This window comes from Tachypleus tridentatus, chromosome 7 (genome assembly GCF_004210375.1).
Source record: "Tachypleus tridentatus isolate NWPU-2018 chromosome 7, ASM421037v1, whole genome shotgun sequence".
Classification (NCBI taxonomy): Eukaryota; Metazoa; Arthropoda; class Merostomata; order Xiphosura; family Limulidae; genus Tachypleus; species Tachypleus tridentatus.
In genome coordinates this window covers 186,574,525-186,593,706 of record NC_134831.1, presented here as the reverse complement: position 1 = coordinate 186,593,706, position 19,182 = coordinate 186,574,525, and the positions used below count along the sequence as shown (strand labels likewise).

Genomic DNA, 19,182 nt, shown 5'->3' with positions numbered 1-19,182 from the left:
CATTCTAAATACAGTTTAGACATAAAAAGTAACATTCTAAATACAGTTTAGACATAAAAAGTAACATTCTAAATACAGTTTAGACATAAAAAGTAACATTCTAAATACAGTTCAGACATAAAAAAGTACCATTTTAAATACAGTTTAGACGTGAAAAAGTACCATTCTAAATACAGTTTAGACATAAAAAGTACCATTCTAAATACAGTTTAGACATGAAAAGTACCATTCTAAATACAGTTTAGACATGAAAAAGTACCATTCTAAATACAGTTTAGACATAAAAAGTACCATTCTAAATACAGTTTAGACATGAAAAAGTAACATTCTAAATACAGTTTAGACATAAAAAGTAACATTCTAAATACAGTTTAGACATGAAAAAGTACCATTCTAAATACAGTTTAGACAAGAAAAAGTAACATTCTAAATACAGTTTAGACATGAAAAAGTATAATTTTAAATAGAAATTATAATTAAGAATTATCTATTTAATACACTTAAATAAAAATTATTTTCATATTGATGGTCAAGAATCATTTTGATATAATCAATCATTCAAAGGTATTTGTTATTGAAGCATAAGAAAAAACGTTTCATTGTCTAACAAACGTACGTAAGCACCCATTTCCATAGAAACTGATAAACTATCGTTGTACAAAATGCATTCATTGGTTAGAGAAATGCAGAAAAATTTTTTATTATAGTAATGACTTTGAAGTTGAGTTACAACACACAAACATAGGGATGGATTATTCTATTACAGCAAGGTGTCGAAAAACTACTGACAGAGAATAGCATATTTATTTCTCTTAGGTTGAAATAATAGGATTTCTATTAGAAGCAGAGTACTCATTTCAAGATGTGATAGAAATTTAAGACTCGGGCTAAATAACTATTATTTTAATGTCAGCATGAAAAAATATGTCTTTTATACAGAGATTAATGTGTTATATGGAAAACATTTTGAACTTCACCATATTGTTACTGTCACGTTATGACCACGTCAAGTTATGCTCTAATGAAAGTACATCTTGGCAATAGTTCTGGATAGCGTATTTATTTAAAATGAAGATCGGAAAAAATATATCAAGTCCAAAGCACACAACTCCTCCAATTAGCTTTCCATAATCTATCTTCTGTAAGAAGGCTATGGTCTCCTAACATCTGTTTGAATAATCTGATCGCAAAGAAACACATTAGTACTGTCTTTAGCGACTTGACCGGTATATTTTATTATGGGACAGCGCGACTATTTGTTTACGTTTTTGGCTTCTTGAGATATACGACGGTTTAATGGGAGGTATCGCTGGAAGCATTATCTTAGTAAAGCCGTTACCTATTGACTTCTCTTCCAGGAGGGCTGTTCTTTATGATGCTCTGTACTGTTGCCTGAGGCACATGGATAGCTTTTGCTACTAAACTTTGAGTCTGGATTCTCAGCTATTACTAAACGCAACGCTTTGATTGTCACAGATACAGTATAATTTTCTGGATGATCCAGGTGCCTTAGGTTCATCGTTATTCGTTAGTACTCCAATTCCATTTAATCCAAGTGATGCCTCATGCTAGAAATAATAAATTCCTAATTTGAACTCATCTGTATGACTAATTTGTGTATGAAACAGTTGTTACATACTCTTCACAAATGTGGTAAATTTTCAGTGACATCACAGTACCTTCGTAATGTCAAACAACAGTTTATTATGAAGCAGCCCCATTTATGTGGGAAACAAACACACTCGCTGTTAAGATTCCCTCTACATGACCTCGGTCTAAAGCAGCCTCATCATCTTTCCTCTTTAGGGACCAAACAAGCTCACTCTTAAATAATTCCATTAGACGTCAGTTTGATATCGTCTTACCATCTTTCCTCTGTGGGGACAAAAAATTCCTCAGTATTGCAAAATATTAATACCTGAGATTGTCCTCAAGTAGGCTCATCACCTTCCCTTTGTGGGGACCAAATACACTCAGTATTACAGAATGTCAATACCTGAGATTGTCCTCAAGTAGGCTCATCACCTTCCCTCTGTGGGGACCAAATACACTCAGTATTACAGAATGTCAATACCTGAGATTGTCCTCAAGTAGGCTCATCACATTTTCCTTGTGGGAACTAAGTATAACTGTATACTCGCTGTTAACGAATTCCATTACGTGATCTCAATCTGAAACAGCCTCATTTGGCATATTAACGATTTTTAAATAAAGTGGGAAAATCAAAAATGTTGTTTCATTGAAAAAACTACGGAAAAAACTGAAAGTTCGCATTATTTCATGAAATGTTTATCTTATGCGTAGACGAAAACAAACGCTGCACAATTTACTTGGAGATTAAAGTCACCGACGATTTTTATGGGTTGAAAACAGTTTTAATAACCTAAGAGGACTAGTAAAATCAAAAGTAAACAGAAATGGCTATAAAAAAAAAAAAAGTCATACCCAGGGGGTGCTTTGGGAGGCACGTGCACTCTACAGCAAGTATGGTTTCAAGTAGGGGTAACAAAACTCACAATTTGACCTGTAGGAACGTAATGTTTTCAAAGTTATGGTAAATTTTAAGATCCAAGACATAATTCAAGCTTAGAGTGTAACGTAATAAACAAGCCCGCGCATGTAAACAGCGGCGATTCAATGCTTCGACGTCTCTGGTTTTGCACTCGAAGGCGGCCGAAAACGATGCCTACTTGGCTCGGAGATTTCCGTCGTTTGATGATCCGTAGGTACGCCTTAATAGTGTTGAAGGTTGTCTGTTAGGGATAAATCGACCGATGGAATCCCTATTTTCCACTAATCCCCTGTCATTCTTCTTCTTTTTGCGCGGTGTAGGCGCTTGCTAACTACCGGTATGAAGAGGTTTTCTTCCGTTGTCCAGAGAGCTTAATACCCAAGTCGAAACATTAATAATAATAACCAGTCACTAACGTCAAGTTATAGTACCACGAAAAACATCTGTCCTCACGTGCAGGGGACTCCAAATCATGTAGCTCACCCTTAACTGTCATGTATTATATTAATTTAATATAATAATACTACTTCGCTTTATAATAAGTACAAATGCGCATAAAAGCTGAAAATAGTATTATGGCAAACGAGATTAAGAAATCGATTTGTAAGTTTCACTGGTATGGAACTACAAACATGTTTTATCTATCCAGCCAACCATATGCTTAATCTGCCCCCCCCAAAAACAAAAAACCTTAAAACCAAAACAGAAAATTGTCAAAACAAAAATTCCTACTACCAAGTGGCATATCTACTTCTACTAAAAAACCAAAAACGTACGACTAGCTGAATTAGTAATGTGTTCTACCTGGAAGGGTTTTTAATATAATACAGAAAATGCTCAATTTACAGCTGTGTATAAAGAATCGAGGCTTAAGTAACTCGAAGTTATAATTGTACATGCTTTCTAACTTATGTTACCTGAAGAAACACATGAAGATCACAAAGCGCCAGTAAAACAGTGTTAAAACGTGCTTTTCATCTTTCTCATTCTTCACCCTTAATCAAGACAACCAATGGTATTTATTTTAACTTAACGACAAAACTGACCTTTTTATGAAAACCTTGTGCCAAACTGTTAGTTTTAAATAACCGTATACGTTTGTGAAACAACCGTATTTTTTGACATAAAATCAATGTAGTTTTCACTTTTCTTTGCTTGCACTAAAGCAAACTCTTCGATCTGTTTTTCTCTTCTATTAACGCGGCAAATGGGAAATGAAGCCTCACTTTAACGCATACTTAAAATCATCAAAAAAAGTCTAAATATAGACGTACAAATTGAAAACTGTGTATACAAACTAAGGTACCACGGAGATTCCTTGCCGGAATTGCTCAGTAGTAGGGGGCGCTCGTACAATCAGATGTAGTTGTGTTAAGCTTGGGTTTATGAGCAGCTGACAGATAATTAACTGAGATCCAAGGAGCGTGATGTACAGATGCATGTATGTTGACTCATTTGCGATTAAGAACAGAGCAAACAAGATATATATCTGAGTGGGATAACTTCTTTCATTTCTAAGAAAGGAGAAGGTACAACGAAATGAATCATATTACTGAACAGCTCTAAGAGAAATATTTATTTTTTGGTTTAAAAAATACGTTTTCTCGTGTATGATTTGTTACCATTTAACTAACATAATTCATTCTTTCTGTCATTTTTCAAGTTCCAATATATTTTAAGGATACGCACTTGAGGTATTTGAGTTTGTTTTTTTTTCGGAAGAGTGAGGGAGTGTTCCCCCTTAGAACATAAGAAGCATTGCAAAGAAAGCTAACATGGTTTTTGTGATGTTAGTCACTTAAACTCCCCTTTCACATATACATACACATCTTTCTATTAAAAGAAAGTTAGTAGATGTAATAACTTAAAATAGAAAAAAAAATTAAAATTATTACTATTGAACCTTAAAACATTTAGGGTTAGTCAGACATTTATAACTTCAAATTCAATTTCTTGGTAAGTTCTTTACCAAACCAGGCCTAACATATTTTATTTCGTCTTCTGTGATCCAATAAAAAATAAAGCTCGATAGTATTGGAGTTCTTAATAGCCAATAAAATTCACGTTTTCGTTCCGAATTTTTAACGTTATAAAAGTGTGCAAGATTTTACGCATTTCTCCTACATCGTTGGTGCTTAAGATTTATGAAACATTACGCTATCAAATAATTGAATGTGGATATAAATGGAAAAGAACCACAGTTTGCTACCAAAGAGTGGAAAATATGTAATACCCTAGGCCTATTTTCAAGATTGAAGGATACGTTCGTGTACATTAATAAGCGTCTCGTATCGCGTACAAGTAAAGCCTAACTTTTTAAAGTGAGATGTGAGCATCAAAATACCACTCTTTGTATTGCAGTTCTCTGAATACAATAAGTTACCACTTTAATGGAAACTTATGAAGAATCAGCTCCACTAAATTATAAAGTATAATCAGTATTGGTAGAAAAACGAACAGCAATCAAAACCTTAAGGGCAAAATTACATAGAAATGTCGATGAGCCACAAATGTATTGATCTAACATCATGTTGTGAAGATGCATATGAAGCCTACATAATCCTTTGTAATGCTAAAAATTCACTATAGTTATAAGTGTATTAAATATACCTATTATTTAAATAAAGTTAGAATAAAAAAGGTTAAATTATATAGGTTAGATATAATACTAATATAATGACAGGCTTACGTAGAATAAAGTGTAAAGAATTAATATTAAATTACGATTATATTTCATCTGAATACAGCTCCTTTGTTTTTGTGTTCAACATTGGCGTTTCTTTCACGCGTATTAATACAGCGTTAGTATAGAAAGAGAAGAGTCTAATGACTTGAATGTGGCACGGTATTAACACTGTTCATTATAGACAAGCAAAGTGTGGTTACATTAGAATTGCATCCGGTTTTACTGTTCTGGGCGAAACGTGTTTACATTTGTACCTAAGCTGGATCTCGTTTAAACAACGGTTATTTCATCACTGAATGTAGATTATTTTATGGAAAAGAAGGAAAGTCTGGGTTTAGTATATGGTTATATTGGTACTAAAACTTCGTCAGCCAAGATGTAGTCTGGATTTAGTATATGGTTATATTGGTACTAAAACTTCGTCAGCCAAGATGTAGTCTGGATTTAAGTATAAGTGGTTAAATCTGGATTTGTTGTTCAGATACAATTGTACTAAAAATGATCCTTGTTTTACTATAGGCGGCTTAGGTATGATTACATCAGCATTAAACCTAGATTCAGTATAGGTGGCTGAGGTATGGTTACATCAGTATTAAACCTAGATTCAGTATAAGTGGCTGAGGTATGGTTACATCAGTATTAAACCTAGATTCAGTATAGGTGGCTGAGGTATGGTTACATCAGTATTGAACCTAGATTCAGTATAGGTGGCTGAGGTATGGTTACATCAGTATTAAACCTAGTTTCAGTATAGGTGGCTGAGGTATGGTTACATCAGTATTAAACCTAGATTCAGTATAGGTGGCTGAGGTATGGTTACATCAGTATTAAACCTAGATTCAGTATAGGTGGCTGAGGTATGGTTACATCAGTATTAAACCTAGATTCAGTATAGGTGGCTGAGGTATGGTTACATCAGTATTAAACCTAGATTCAGTATAGGTGGCTGAGGTATGGTTACATCAGTTATGGCTATATGCCTATTAGTGTCTGTTACGTAAACTAACCAGAAATAATTAACCAAAACAAAGGACATCGTATCATGAAAAGTTTATTTTCAAAAATTACTCAGGATCTAGAGTGTAACAAATATTTAAAAATAAAATACATTTATAGTTTATTACGAGATGTGTGTTTGTACTTCTTGTTTGATTGGTTCAGGACAGAGCTGCACCGTAGGGTTTGTTTGTTTGGAATTAAGAACAAAGCTGCAAAATGAGCTATCTGTACTCTGCCCACTACGGGTATCGAAACCCGATTTCTAGCGATGTGAGTCTGCAGATTTGTCGTTGTGTTACTAGGGGGTGCACCATAGGGAATCTGTATTCCGTCCAGCAGGGAAGGAATCGAAACCTGGATTTTAGCGTTGTCAGTGTACAAGTTTCCTGCTCATCTACTGTGGGCCTTTTGAAGGTATAATAAACGTTTAATTTTAGTCATAACGTTATGTGGCTAACAAAACGTGTACTTTGAACGATTGACATAAATTTATGATTCGTTCTTAAATTTTTTCCTAATTGGAGATTTTTGGGGAGATGGATTACTTCTGGGGACACTGGTCTATAAGTTCATTATGTTCCCTCAAATTGGTCAATTTTAGACCTCATAAGTTAACATATCATCAATACTCATGAAGATGAGTGCGTGTACCTGAATATAGGGAAAATCGCAACGTGTTTACAAGAAATAATGAAACACTATGTTATTGCAAAACCATATGAGCAAAGTTTATCACGTAATCGAAAATATGATAGATTTACCCCTGCAGTTTCATTAGACTCCTATAAACATATGAAATGCTAAAGAAACATCCAATGCACTTGTATTTTTTGAATATTAATCTTAAAAGTACAGTCCATGAAAATAGTAACTTCTTTTTACAAGTACGTTTGTTTCTTGTTACGCACAGAACCATAGAATGGACCATCTATTCTGAACCCACCAGTAGTATCGAAATCTTTATGGTTTTTTTATATTACAAGCCTTCAGACTTCTCGCTGTGCCAGTGGAGGCAACTAATTTTGAAACACAAGTAACAGGTCAATGGCATGGTATAGCAAGTTATTAGAAGTGCAGCGGTTAATAGCAAACTATTTAATATTAATGAACACATTAACCTCTCCGTCATGCACTGGAATTACTCTGTCAACACGATATGAGCAAAGTCGCCAGTTACATGAACACAACTCCTTTCCAGTCAGAATCCTGTCTCTAAAGGTTTTACACGATAAACACTCTCAGCTGCTTCCCTTGTGTTATGTACTCTGTGTGATTTCTTATAGGAAAGCCACAGTAGGCTATCTCCTGAGTCCACCGAGGTAAATCGAACCTCTAATTTTAGCGTTGTAAATCCGAAGACTTGCCGCTGTACGTTATGTACTTTTTTATTTAGGAAAACGTGAGATCTTAAGTATATAAGCATGTATAAGTTTTGAAAAAAAAATTTCTTAGAAAGAGAATCGAAATATTTGAGTCATGTTTTCTTATTGTTAGTAGAGTGGTAATTTCCAAGACTACGTACACAATAAATTACGTATAAAAATATGAACTTAAAAAACGAACAAACAAACTATTTGGCTCTCGACGTACAAACCGATGGTATTGTGATTTAAAGACACACAATATTCGTTTTCTTAGATTACGTAGAGTTCAGATGCTATTCTCACTGTACAGAGTGGCCATTCCTGTATGGAAGTGACAGCTGTAGTTACAAGAATAGCTGGAGAGAAGGCAGAAGTGTGCAGCCATTTTGATTCCTTTTTGTTACACTTGTGTAACAAATTCGAGTAACTTATAGTAAAAATACGCATTTAAATTTCCATAGCACATAAAATCATAAGTTAGTTGGAAAAACGTGAAACTAGACTTACCACTGGCGTAGAGCAGCTGGAGTCGATAATGTATACCGTTGTTTGTTCTCTCTCCGTCACTTTCCTTTAAATGGAAAAATAAAACAAAAATACTATGAAACCATAATAATAATAATAATAAACTGGTGAGAATTATGGAGATGGAGATTAAGTCAAAATGTAATAATAAGGAATTATTTTGAAAAATTAAAAGAAAACCGAGAATGTTGTATTTTGATCTAATTTATATTGTTGGTTCTTGCTTCAAGACGTGACATTCACAGCTATACGGAACATGCCTTCTTAGAGTTCTATCAGAAACTTTCGTGAAAACGGTGGTACTACACTGTAATGCCCCAAGTGGCACAGCGGAATGTCTGCGGACTTATTATACCTTCAGAAGCCGTATTTTGATTCTTGTGATGGGCAGAACATAAATAGCCCTTTATATAGTTTTGCGCTTAATAACAAACTATATTGCGATGTAATTGGGTGAATATATTTCGTCTGCTTAAGTACGATAATGTTAGTTTGTGATATATATTTTCTGCCTCGTCTTTTTCTGCTGACGCTAGGTGAGGATTACGTAAGGGAAGCCAATCAGGTTCTGTACTTTGAATATTTACTATATTAAAACGTGTTCTCAGAAAGAGATCCCATCTTACAAGTGTTTCCTGAGTTAAAGACGCACGTTCTGCTTACTAAAATCTCGTGAATTTTTAACGGATTTCGCTTACACCTTCAGGTTTCGATCCCTCGCAGACATTGAACTGTCCCCGTGTAGCAGAAATCCGCACTCGCTATCTCTTTATTAATTATGTCTTTGTTACTGACGGTATCGAATAAATCGGAAGAAGTAATAAACTTATGGAATTGTGGGAGAATTTGTTAAGTGCCGCTATTAGATGTATTGTGACTGTTAGTACGATCAGTTTAGACATACCAGCTACTGTCAACAGTGGGTACCATAATGGCAGATTTATTAGGTTCTATTGTTGACTCACCGAGTCTTGGTGTGTTGTCTTTTGTCATTATTGGCGAAATCCTGTGTGCCACCTAACAACGCATTATCACCTCTACCCGAACGCCATGCGATCCGATTTCTCGTGCGTTGTTTGAGGACGTCTATACAAACCTCACGCGTTCTTAACTTAGACGGTCCCGCCGCTTGGGCAGCCAGCCGCCATTACGGCAACCCTATATTACGGTTTCCTAGCATGCACGTGTGCGCCCGCTGTGTTAATGCCAGCATCTTGATTTGTTGAGAGAATCCCAGTGACAGCTTTCGGATCTAGAGTAGACTCGTCAGGTTTTATCGTTTCTCAATGTCATATATCTCACAGGAAACCATTACAACGCTAGCTCACGTAATTAAATGACCAAAACCTATCTACTATTACATAATACTTGCAAAACACACGTTCTAAAACATTCTAAAATATGTCATCTACAGTCGCTACGATTTAATATCATTCTATATTTAATATGTAGGAATACGTCTACTACGTATTGTATCTTACCTGTCTATATACTATAAATAATCTCACAAATTCGTAAAGATATCTGAATGAGTTCTAAAGACAGCTGATATGGGTATTAAAACTTTAATTAAAATAAAGTACAGAACAACGTTTCAACCTTCTTTGGTCATCTTCAGGTTTACATGCTGAAATGCTTTTTGTCAGTTACTTCCTATAGTTAGAACCACTAACCCATGCTCAATTCGTGCCCTAAGTTACTTCCTAGCTCGAATCACAAACCTAGGCAATATAAACTGAAACGTTTCTTGACTAACGAAGATTGTGTAGAACGATAAAGTTTGCAGTGGAATAAGAAATGCACTTTGACACCAAAATTAATCTTAAGAAAACTAAACTTTGTACGAAATATATGCAGTTTTATTGAACTTATCTCTCTTGCAGATGAGTTTTCGTTCCTGAATTACAGAAAATACTAAATAATCTTTTCAGCTTCCGGCTAGTCCCGCCAGTCTTTAGAAACAATGATTTTACTACGATGAACATAAATCCAAAATAATTAAACCAATGTTAGACCAATGGAATTGTGTTGATATGTTCCGATACACGACTTATTTAACGAACAGCCAAGAAAGAGAAATACAAACTTAAGTAATACTGAAAGGTGATAAAAAATCAACAAGCACTCTATAGCACTAAACGATTATTAGTGAAACGGAAGAAAGGAAAAACTATATTGAAATGGATCAAATTTCCTGTGTGTGTGTTTTTTTTGTTTTCAAAAACTAAAATAGACCAATGTTTCACTGGCCTCGTTCCTAAAATTTGAAGTTCATTTCGTATCTCAGTTCGATAAAGAAATAGAGTAAGTGACCGTTTACTATTTGAGTGTAGAAAAGCTTTGTGAAAACAATGAAAAACGACCATTTTACTTTCTTTACATACATAAACTAGAGTGCATACCACTGCCACGCGCCATTTTTTATATTCGGACTTTATAAATACGAGAATGTGTCTTTATGTCCGTCGTTATGAACTGATACCGAACAATTTTTGGCAGGACGATAACCAGTAATATTCTACATTTGTCCACTAAGTTTCAACAAAATTTGATTATTTGTGACTAAGACATAGTGCATAAATAGTTGGAAAAATCGGTCCCCATAATGACAAATAGAATTTTTTTTTATTCTTGATCTTGTTGTGACAGTGACATTCCAAAAACTAATGACTCCTAAGTTGGGCCATAATTCAAATGTATACCAGTTCGTCCAAATCCATTCAGCCGTTTTCGAGAAATCTTACTGCCAAACACGTACACACACAGAAGTGAAAACTTGATCTCTCTCTACCTTCGATGGCTGTAGTAATGAACTAACGTGTACTTCAAACTCTGTTTAATATAGTGAAAAGTCAATTTTACGAAAGTGCATACGTAAAGAGAGCTAGATAGCGAGACACTATGTTACATTATTCCAATATTACACAAAGATTCGACTGTGAGATTTGAATAACATCTGCCACATTGATATCCCTTCTTTGTAGTGATGAACGTAATACATGTATCTACAGATGTACTGGATATATTTACCTACAATGTAAAACGTGACACATACACAAATATATAGATGTATACAAACACACAGATGCTTGTATAAATCTATGATAATATATATACATGCATAAAGATGGCAAAATATGTAACAATATATACAGAAATATTACCGTATTTGCATTTGAAAGAGATTTGCTTTTATGCAGAAGCAAAAAAAAAAAAAACACTTTTTATTTTGAGTTTGAAACTAACTCCGATGCTATGATGCTGTTAATACAAAGTCTTTGGATACACAGATACTGCCGTTAGTATGCCTGCTTCCATGAATGCGAAACGGCTATTATTCACTGTGTTGATTATCACACCTACTCACGATCATCAAATCTATTCTGAATGTACTCAGTGCGTGAGAAGTCATGCTTTATTGATAAACGTGGTACCTCAAAGATGTCTTTAATCATCTATTCTTCTCTGTTTATATGCTAAGGAGATTATTATGTCAAACTCAATAATAGGCCCTTTACTTGAAATTGGTAAGTCTGTATAAATAAAATAGACTGTTTATTTGTTCTTGGTAAGTCTATATAAATATATTTAACAATTAGCTTGTCATTGATAATTTTGTATAAAATATACTTTACTATTAGCTTGTCTGTTTGTTTGTTTTGGATTTCGCGCATAGCCACACGAAAGCTATCTGCGTTAGCCGTCCCTAATTTAGCAATGTAAGGCTTGAAGGAAGGCAGCTAAACATCACCACTCACCGCCAACTCTTGGGCTACTCTTTTGCCAACGAATAGTGGGATTGACCGTCACATTATAACGCCCCCACGGCTGAAAGGGCGAGCATGTTTGGTGCGACGGGAATTCGAACACCCGAGACCCTCGGATTACGAGTCGAGTGCCTTAACCCACCCGGCCATACCGGGCCTATTAGCTTATCATTCATAATTTTATATAAAATATATTTCACTATTAGCTTGTCGTTCATAATGTTATATAAAATGTATTTGACTATTAGCTTGTCGTTCATGATGTTATATAAAATATATTTGACTATTAGCTTGTCATCGATAATTTTATATAAAATATATTTGACTATTAGCTTGTCATCGATAATTTTATATAAAATATATTTGACTATTAGCTTGTCATCGATAATTTTATATAAAATATATTTGACTATTAGCTTGTTATTGATAATTTTATATAAAATATATTTGACTATTAGCTTGTCATTCATAATTTTGTATAAAATATATTTGACTATTAGCTTGTCGTTCATAATTTTATATAAAATATATTTGACTATTAGCTTGTCGTTCATAATTTTATATAAAATATATTTGACTATTAGCTTGTCGTTCATAATTTTATATAAAATATATTTGACTATTAGCTTGTCGTTCCTAATTTTGTATAAAATATATTTGACTATTAGCTTGTCGTTCATAATGTTATATAAAATGTATTTGACTATTAGCTTGTCGTTCATAATGTTATATAAAATGTATTTGACTATTAGCTTGTCGTTCATAATTTTATATAAAATATATTTGACTATTAGCTTGTCGTTCACAATGCTATATAAAATGTATTTGACTATTAGCTTGTCGTTCACAATGCTATATAAAATATATTTGACTATATGCTTGTCATTCATAATCCTATGTAAATGGAATTGACTGTTTGTTCTTAATAGTTCTATATTTGTTATTTATAATGCTGTACAAATATAAAGAATTGTGTAAAGGAAACTGTAAAATGGGTAATTGTAAATCATCCGGGAATACAAACCAAAGAATAACTATCAATTGGTTGTATGTTATCGTAGGTTTTCGAGAACCAGTCAAATAAGTAATTGTCTATGTCTGGCACTGACGTCTAAACACACACAAAATAATAATTACGCTGAAAGCAACCTTGAATTATGACAAATTGCTAGAGCAGTTCTAAATATCCATTAGAAATGAGCTAAAACTAAATGAAATTATAGTTTTACATTAAAATATCGTGCTTACGATAATGGACATAGCAGCCTAATGACTCCCTTTAAGCGATTAAGAATCCATGAGTTTAACTGTTTCTGAGATATAAAGAAAACATGTAGTGGATCTGTCCTTCTAGCTTACACAATTCTACTTACTGTAGGGAATTACTTTTGGAGGCAAAATACGTGATAGAATAAGATAATTCGCAATTCATTAATAATGATACAGTTAATAATCATTAAATTCGTTATGATACTTGGTTACAAGTGTGTATGTGCTTTTCCGTCTGTTCAGTTTCAATTTTAGGAACAAGCGTGAAACATAGTTACAGCCCTATGGCTGCTTTTACGTCCTTCCAGTTTCATCTTAAGAAGGTTTAACTGGCACTGTTCAAAATAAACTATATTTGCATCGCTGTATATAATGACCACGAGATCAGCTACATTTTCATTACTGTATATAGTGACCACGAGATCAGGTATACTTACATTACTGTACGTTACGACCACGAGGTCAGCTTTATTTGCATTACTGTACGTAGTGACCACGACGTCAGTTCTTCTGATTTTGAAATTTCTTAGTTGTAGTATGATTAATAATGTGTTTGTATGATAGTTGTAGCATAGTTAATGTGTTTGTATGAATACCTTGAAGTGAATGTAATAAAACTTCTACAAGTAGCCAGCGTATACCTGTGGTTAAAACACGATTACAATGAACCTGATACTTTGATGTTATAAACTGAAATAGAAATATTGGATATAACTGAATTAATATTAACACATCATCTCTAAATAACTACGTATCTTATTGAAATTAACGTATTATATCCATCTTATTGGTATGCTTCAACTATATTGTTCAACATTTACAGTGTAACTTATTCTTATTGGCTCTTGACCCTTTGAAAACAGAATTTTCAGGGTAGCCCCAGTTTGTTTTATTTTGAGGGTAGTGAAATATCCTAATTAAATTTCCCAACGTTCCTAACAAGATAAAACTTCAGAAATGTATTTCAGTGACACAACCTTTTAAGTACAGTTGAATATGTTATTTTTTAGAAGAAGCAAGTCTTAGAATAATTGTTTGTTTTTCATTAAAACTCTAAATATAAAACTGCACGCAAGCATAGGTGGGCCTAAAATCTTATATTTTAGAGACGACCAGAAAAAAAAAAATACGATATGAATCAGTTTCACACTGAAAACAAATATAGCGCCTTTTTGAGCTTAAAATAAGCGACACTATTCTTTGTGCTTAATATTAAGCCAACTGGCTCAAAAGATAACCCTAAAACCATATTTTAACCATTTATAAACCAAACCTGTATATTTAATTCAAATCAAAATACACTTAACAGGTTAAATGCTATTTACATCTTCTCTCTTCTTTTTTTTTCCGTTTGGCTGAGAAAACCAAGGGTTACCATACAAACAACCAGGAACTCAGTCTGTAATGGTTTGTTTGATTGTTTGTCATTAAGTACAAGGCTTCACAATAGGCTATCTGTGCTCTTCCTATCTCAGGTATCTAAATCCAGATTCTAACATTGTAAGTCCTCAGACACACCACTGAGGGGCCACTCTGAACTGAGGAACTTGACATCCCTTACGTCTTGTCTTTCCTCACTAACAGGACTGTAGGTTCTTTGATGACAAGCAAGAAAGATTTGCTAAGGATACATCGGTTAATAAGAAAGGCTGAAGAGAGTATGGTTCTCAGAAAGAACACAACTCAGGAAGGATAAAGAGAGTATGGTTCTCAGAAAGAACACAACTCAGGAAGGCTTAACGCAGCTCTTAACAACCAAGGAACACCAAATATCATTCTTCTTTAATCTGCTCTGAAACAAGTCTGAGTAAAGTTTTAAATAAAAACACTTTCAAGCACAAAATCTATTGAATGATGATAATAAATTTTGAAGTTCTCAGTGGAATTTACTACGACCCTTTAATATGTATTGTGTGATAGGTTGTTATTGGTCATTTCTCGAAGCGGCATTGTAGACCGAATACACAACTGATAAACATGTCTCTCGTAGCGACACGACTTACAAATGTGACGATGCCAAACTGCGTTCACATTTTGTCTTGATAAAAAGGAATTAATCTTCAGATTAACGGTGATCTGTCAGAACCCTACCTAAACATTCAAATTAACGGTGATCTGTCAGAACCCTACCTAAACATTCAGATTAACGGTGATCTGTCAGAACCCTACCTAAACATTCAGATTAACGGTGATCTGTCAGAACCTTACCTAAACATTCAGATTAACGGTAATCGGTCAGATTAAAGGTGATCGGCTAGAACGCTACCTAAACACTCAGATTAACGGTGATCGGCCAGAACCTTACCTAATCACGTTTCAGTCTTTGTGAACATCAAAGTAATATCGTTTCGGTTTGCGTTTATCTATTAACTGTAAGTATTGTTTTATTACAAGTTACTATCAAGAAGAATATTTCTAAGAACAAGTCCAACGTTTCGGTTACTGGCGTAACTGTTCTCAGCTACCAAAACTCCACCGTGAAAACTGTAAAAGTTTTAACCAAACAGTCTTATTTGCACTCTCGAAGAAAACGATGCCAGTGATATATAATTTTTCATAAATTTTCCCACATTTTATCTCTTTAAACTACTTTATATGGAGTAATTTCATTCTTTATAATCCAAAATTCAAACTTTATGCAGGTGTTACGTAGAAATAACAACTAAAACAGCGTGATATAAAACAATATAATCTTATTGCATACATACACTTAACCTACTTAGCTAAGTAAACCAAAGTGTCTGTATAGGTATAATTCATCTCCGATACAAAGTACAGAGATACTGCTGTACGAAAACAATTAACATACGACATCCTAAAATTCACTATACCACACGTAATATTAACTTGTATGCGTATCATTTGCGCATTAACTCGTTTATGCATGCTTCCACTAACTACGTTTTAACAGAACATGAGACGTTCAATGACAAGCGCTAACTTATCAACGGCTTCGACTGTGCCTATGGATGCACGTTGTACACATTGACAAAGTGTTAAAATGACAGTACTGCGTTGAAAATTAATCCCTGAAGAGTTTGGGTAAACTGAACATTTCTCAGTGAAATACGGTTTAGTTTCATTCATGGACAAACTGAATACTCTTCAATAAAATACGGTCCAGGAGGTAAACTGGGCACTCTTCAGCAAAATAGTTTGGTTCTGTTGATGGGCAAATTGAATACTCTTCAATAAAATACGGTTTAGTTTCATTTATGGGTAAACTGAGCACTCTTCAGTGAAACATGATTTAGTTTTGTTGGTGGGTAAATTGGACAATTCAGTTAAATACAGTTGTGTTCCCAACATTAGATCTTTGATGGTTTGAAATCACATTTTCTTTCGTTAAGAAAAAATAAACATACCCATAATTCGTTACCAATTAATGTTATTCATACCCATTATTTTAATTATTAGGCTTTTATTTAAGGAAAATATAAATTACAGATTTTGTATTCAGAAAATTTTTAAAAATCTGGACTGGAAACCTTTCGTGTCCCGCCCCTTGGGAAGGCGGGAAAGAGAAATGGAATCAGTCGCCATCTTATTCCATTTTCGTGTTACTGTTTCGACCAACTGTATGTCAATGTTATTTTGAAACGATTGATCCTTCAGTAATTGCTTTTTATCCTATTGGTTCAGAAAATAATAATTTTTAGAACCAATATTTACCTTCAAGTAAAGAACATTGGACACGCTTTCTGTTGAGCGGATGGAAGCTGATATTATGTGGAAAAATCTGTTGTTATTAATGTGGGTAACAATATCGATACCAAACAAAACAGCGGATTTAAAAAAAAAATTGTTCTTCGAATTTAACATTTACAGTTTTCACGTTTGAATGTCTTTTAAGATAAACTTTACATGCATGTAGGTTCAATGTATCATAGCGACATACCCTACGTTCACTCTACAAGAGTCAATATCTTGGACAAGGGTTTGACCGGACATGCTCAATTAATCATTCCACCATTCCATAAACATAAGACACGTTTTCGCTACCTCTGTGTACACTATCTAGGAAAGACAATTAAGTTAGTAGCAGTGATGGAAGATAAAACAAGATATATAGCTAGATGTAAATCGAACAGAAAATGAATGCTTACAAAGCATATGCAGATGTACTGTTCGATGAACAAATAGATACGTTTAAACCGAACGTTAGATAAAAAAAAAAACGAAAACAGAAGGACTGAAAAATTCAACTTGTTAACAAGTGTACGCACAATAAATAATTCCTCTCTGTATGACTGAAATAATTACACCAGGTTACTCTACCATAGAATGGTTCTACTCGCATGTCTACGTGGTTCAAGATAATACAAGAAAATCGATATACGGTTGTGACAGCTTTAACGTGAAAGCCACACTTGACAAGACTTGTACTTTCTTTCTCTCTCTCTTTTACTGACCACCAACTCAGGTGGTTCAACCGGACAGGACTTGTATTCTCTCTCTTACACCACCTAATCAGGTGGTTAAGCCGTACAGTATTTGTATTCCCTCTTATCGACAACCAAAAGAGACGGCTCAATCGCACAGAGAAAATAGTAACTATAGGGAAGCCACAAATCACTCTACAGTTTTATTAATTTAAACAAATATCGAAACTTGTAAGCAGGTAAATTATCTTTAGTAACCTCTAACACTATCGTACTCTTCAGACTAACTTGATCCATACTTTTTAAGAAAGAAACAACCCCGACACATTCCTGCTACACAGAAAGACTTGAGTCACTTTAAAAAAAACTAACATTCCTGCTTTACACACTTTGGCCACATTTTGTCCGTGGCACATTCTTACTTCGTAGACTGACTTGATCAAAAAATAATTTGACCCATAAATTATTTTAGAACGTTTCTGCCATATATATATATATATATATATATATATATGCTACTTTATCTCCAAAGGAAACTTTTTACACGTGTTCTTTTCAAGCTTAAACAATCGACTGTTTCATCATTGTACTCTATTTAACAGAGTTATCCGTTTGTATATAACCATGACACTGCTACTGCTGAGCTGCCTTTAGTAATAGTACATGCTTCTATCTATTGGTGCCTCAACTTTTGATTGAGTAAAGACAAACACAATTTCTTTATTGTGCTAACTTTAGCACAGATACTCTCTCATATCCACTGACTCTCCGTTTTTGATTTTAACACTTCTTACTACAGGGATAAATAAACGGATCATTCCTTACCTCATCTTTCTCCACAAAGCCAACAAATGATGACCTCTCGACCTCCACTGGTTGTCCAGCTTTGTCGTACAACGCGACCACGAAATGGAAAAAGTTGCTTTTTCGTAAGTTGGACGGAGGTTGTTTTTCGAAGTGAGCCCGTCCCAGGCCAACACTAAAACAGAAAGTCTTTTAGAAGCAAACCCGAAATTCATAGAAGATTGTCATCAAGAAACTGATCTTTGATCATTTGTATGCGTAAACTGGATCAATAAGACATTTTGTTACAACATTACTAAAAGAACTGAATTATGATGGCGCGAAAAGAAATAGTTCAGTAATTAATAAAGCACCCAAGAGTAGTAATACATACGATACGTGTTTGTTTAAGCACAAAAACAACACACCGGGCTGCTTACGCTCTGCCCACCGAGGGGAATATAGCCCCTGATGTTAGGGCCGTAAGTCCGTCACATTAACCTAACGGAAGGGGGGGGGGTAATACATTAAAGGAATTAGAAAATATTGGATACAGAACAAATAAAAAATGTTTGTATAAATTAAAATTCAACAGCTAAAATACACGTTACAAACATCATAACATGAACGGGCAAACAAGAGATTTAAATAATACTAATAAGGTAAAAACTGATTGTACAAAATCATGTTTAAAGACACGAGTATTTGAAAACACGGAGTCGTTTTACATTTCACAAATCGTCCTACATTGAGGTAAGAGTAATTTATGTTTAATATATTTAAAGGTAAAAGTCACATGTGTTTATTATATTTAAAGGTAACAGTCACATGTGTTTAATATATTAAAAAGTAACAGTCACATGTGCTTAATATATTTAAAGGTAACGGTCACATA

General features: G+C 34.1%; 1 protein-coding gene and 1 long non-coding RNA gene across 3 annotated transcripts in view; one reads left to right on the top strand and one right to left on the bottom strand.

The window, feature by feature from the left end:
- The window catches only part of LOC143257506 (uncharacterized), a 152,488-nt gene that overhangs the window by 11,710 nt on the left and 121,596 nt on the right, over window positions 1–19,182 (top strand). The window lies entirely within an intron of this gene.
- The window catches only part of LOC143257504 (transcription factor collier-like), a 133,263-nt gene that overhangs the window by 108,304 nt on the left and 5,777 nt on the right, over window positions 1–19,182 (bottom strand). For both annotated transcript variants that reach the window (XM_076516278.1, XM_076516277.1), the window contains exons 2-3: window positions 18,330–18,483; window positions 8,069–8,132 (exon numbers count right to left, since the gene is read on the bottom strand). In XM_076516278.1, the coding sequence (XP_076372393.1) occupies window positions 8,069–8,132; window positions 18,330–18,483 (218 nt within the window). The remainder of the gene's footprint in view (window positions 1–8,068; window positions 8,133–18,329; window positions 18,484–19,182) is intronic.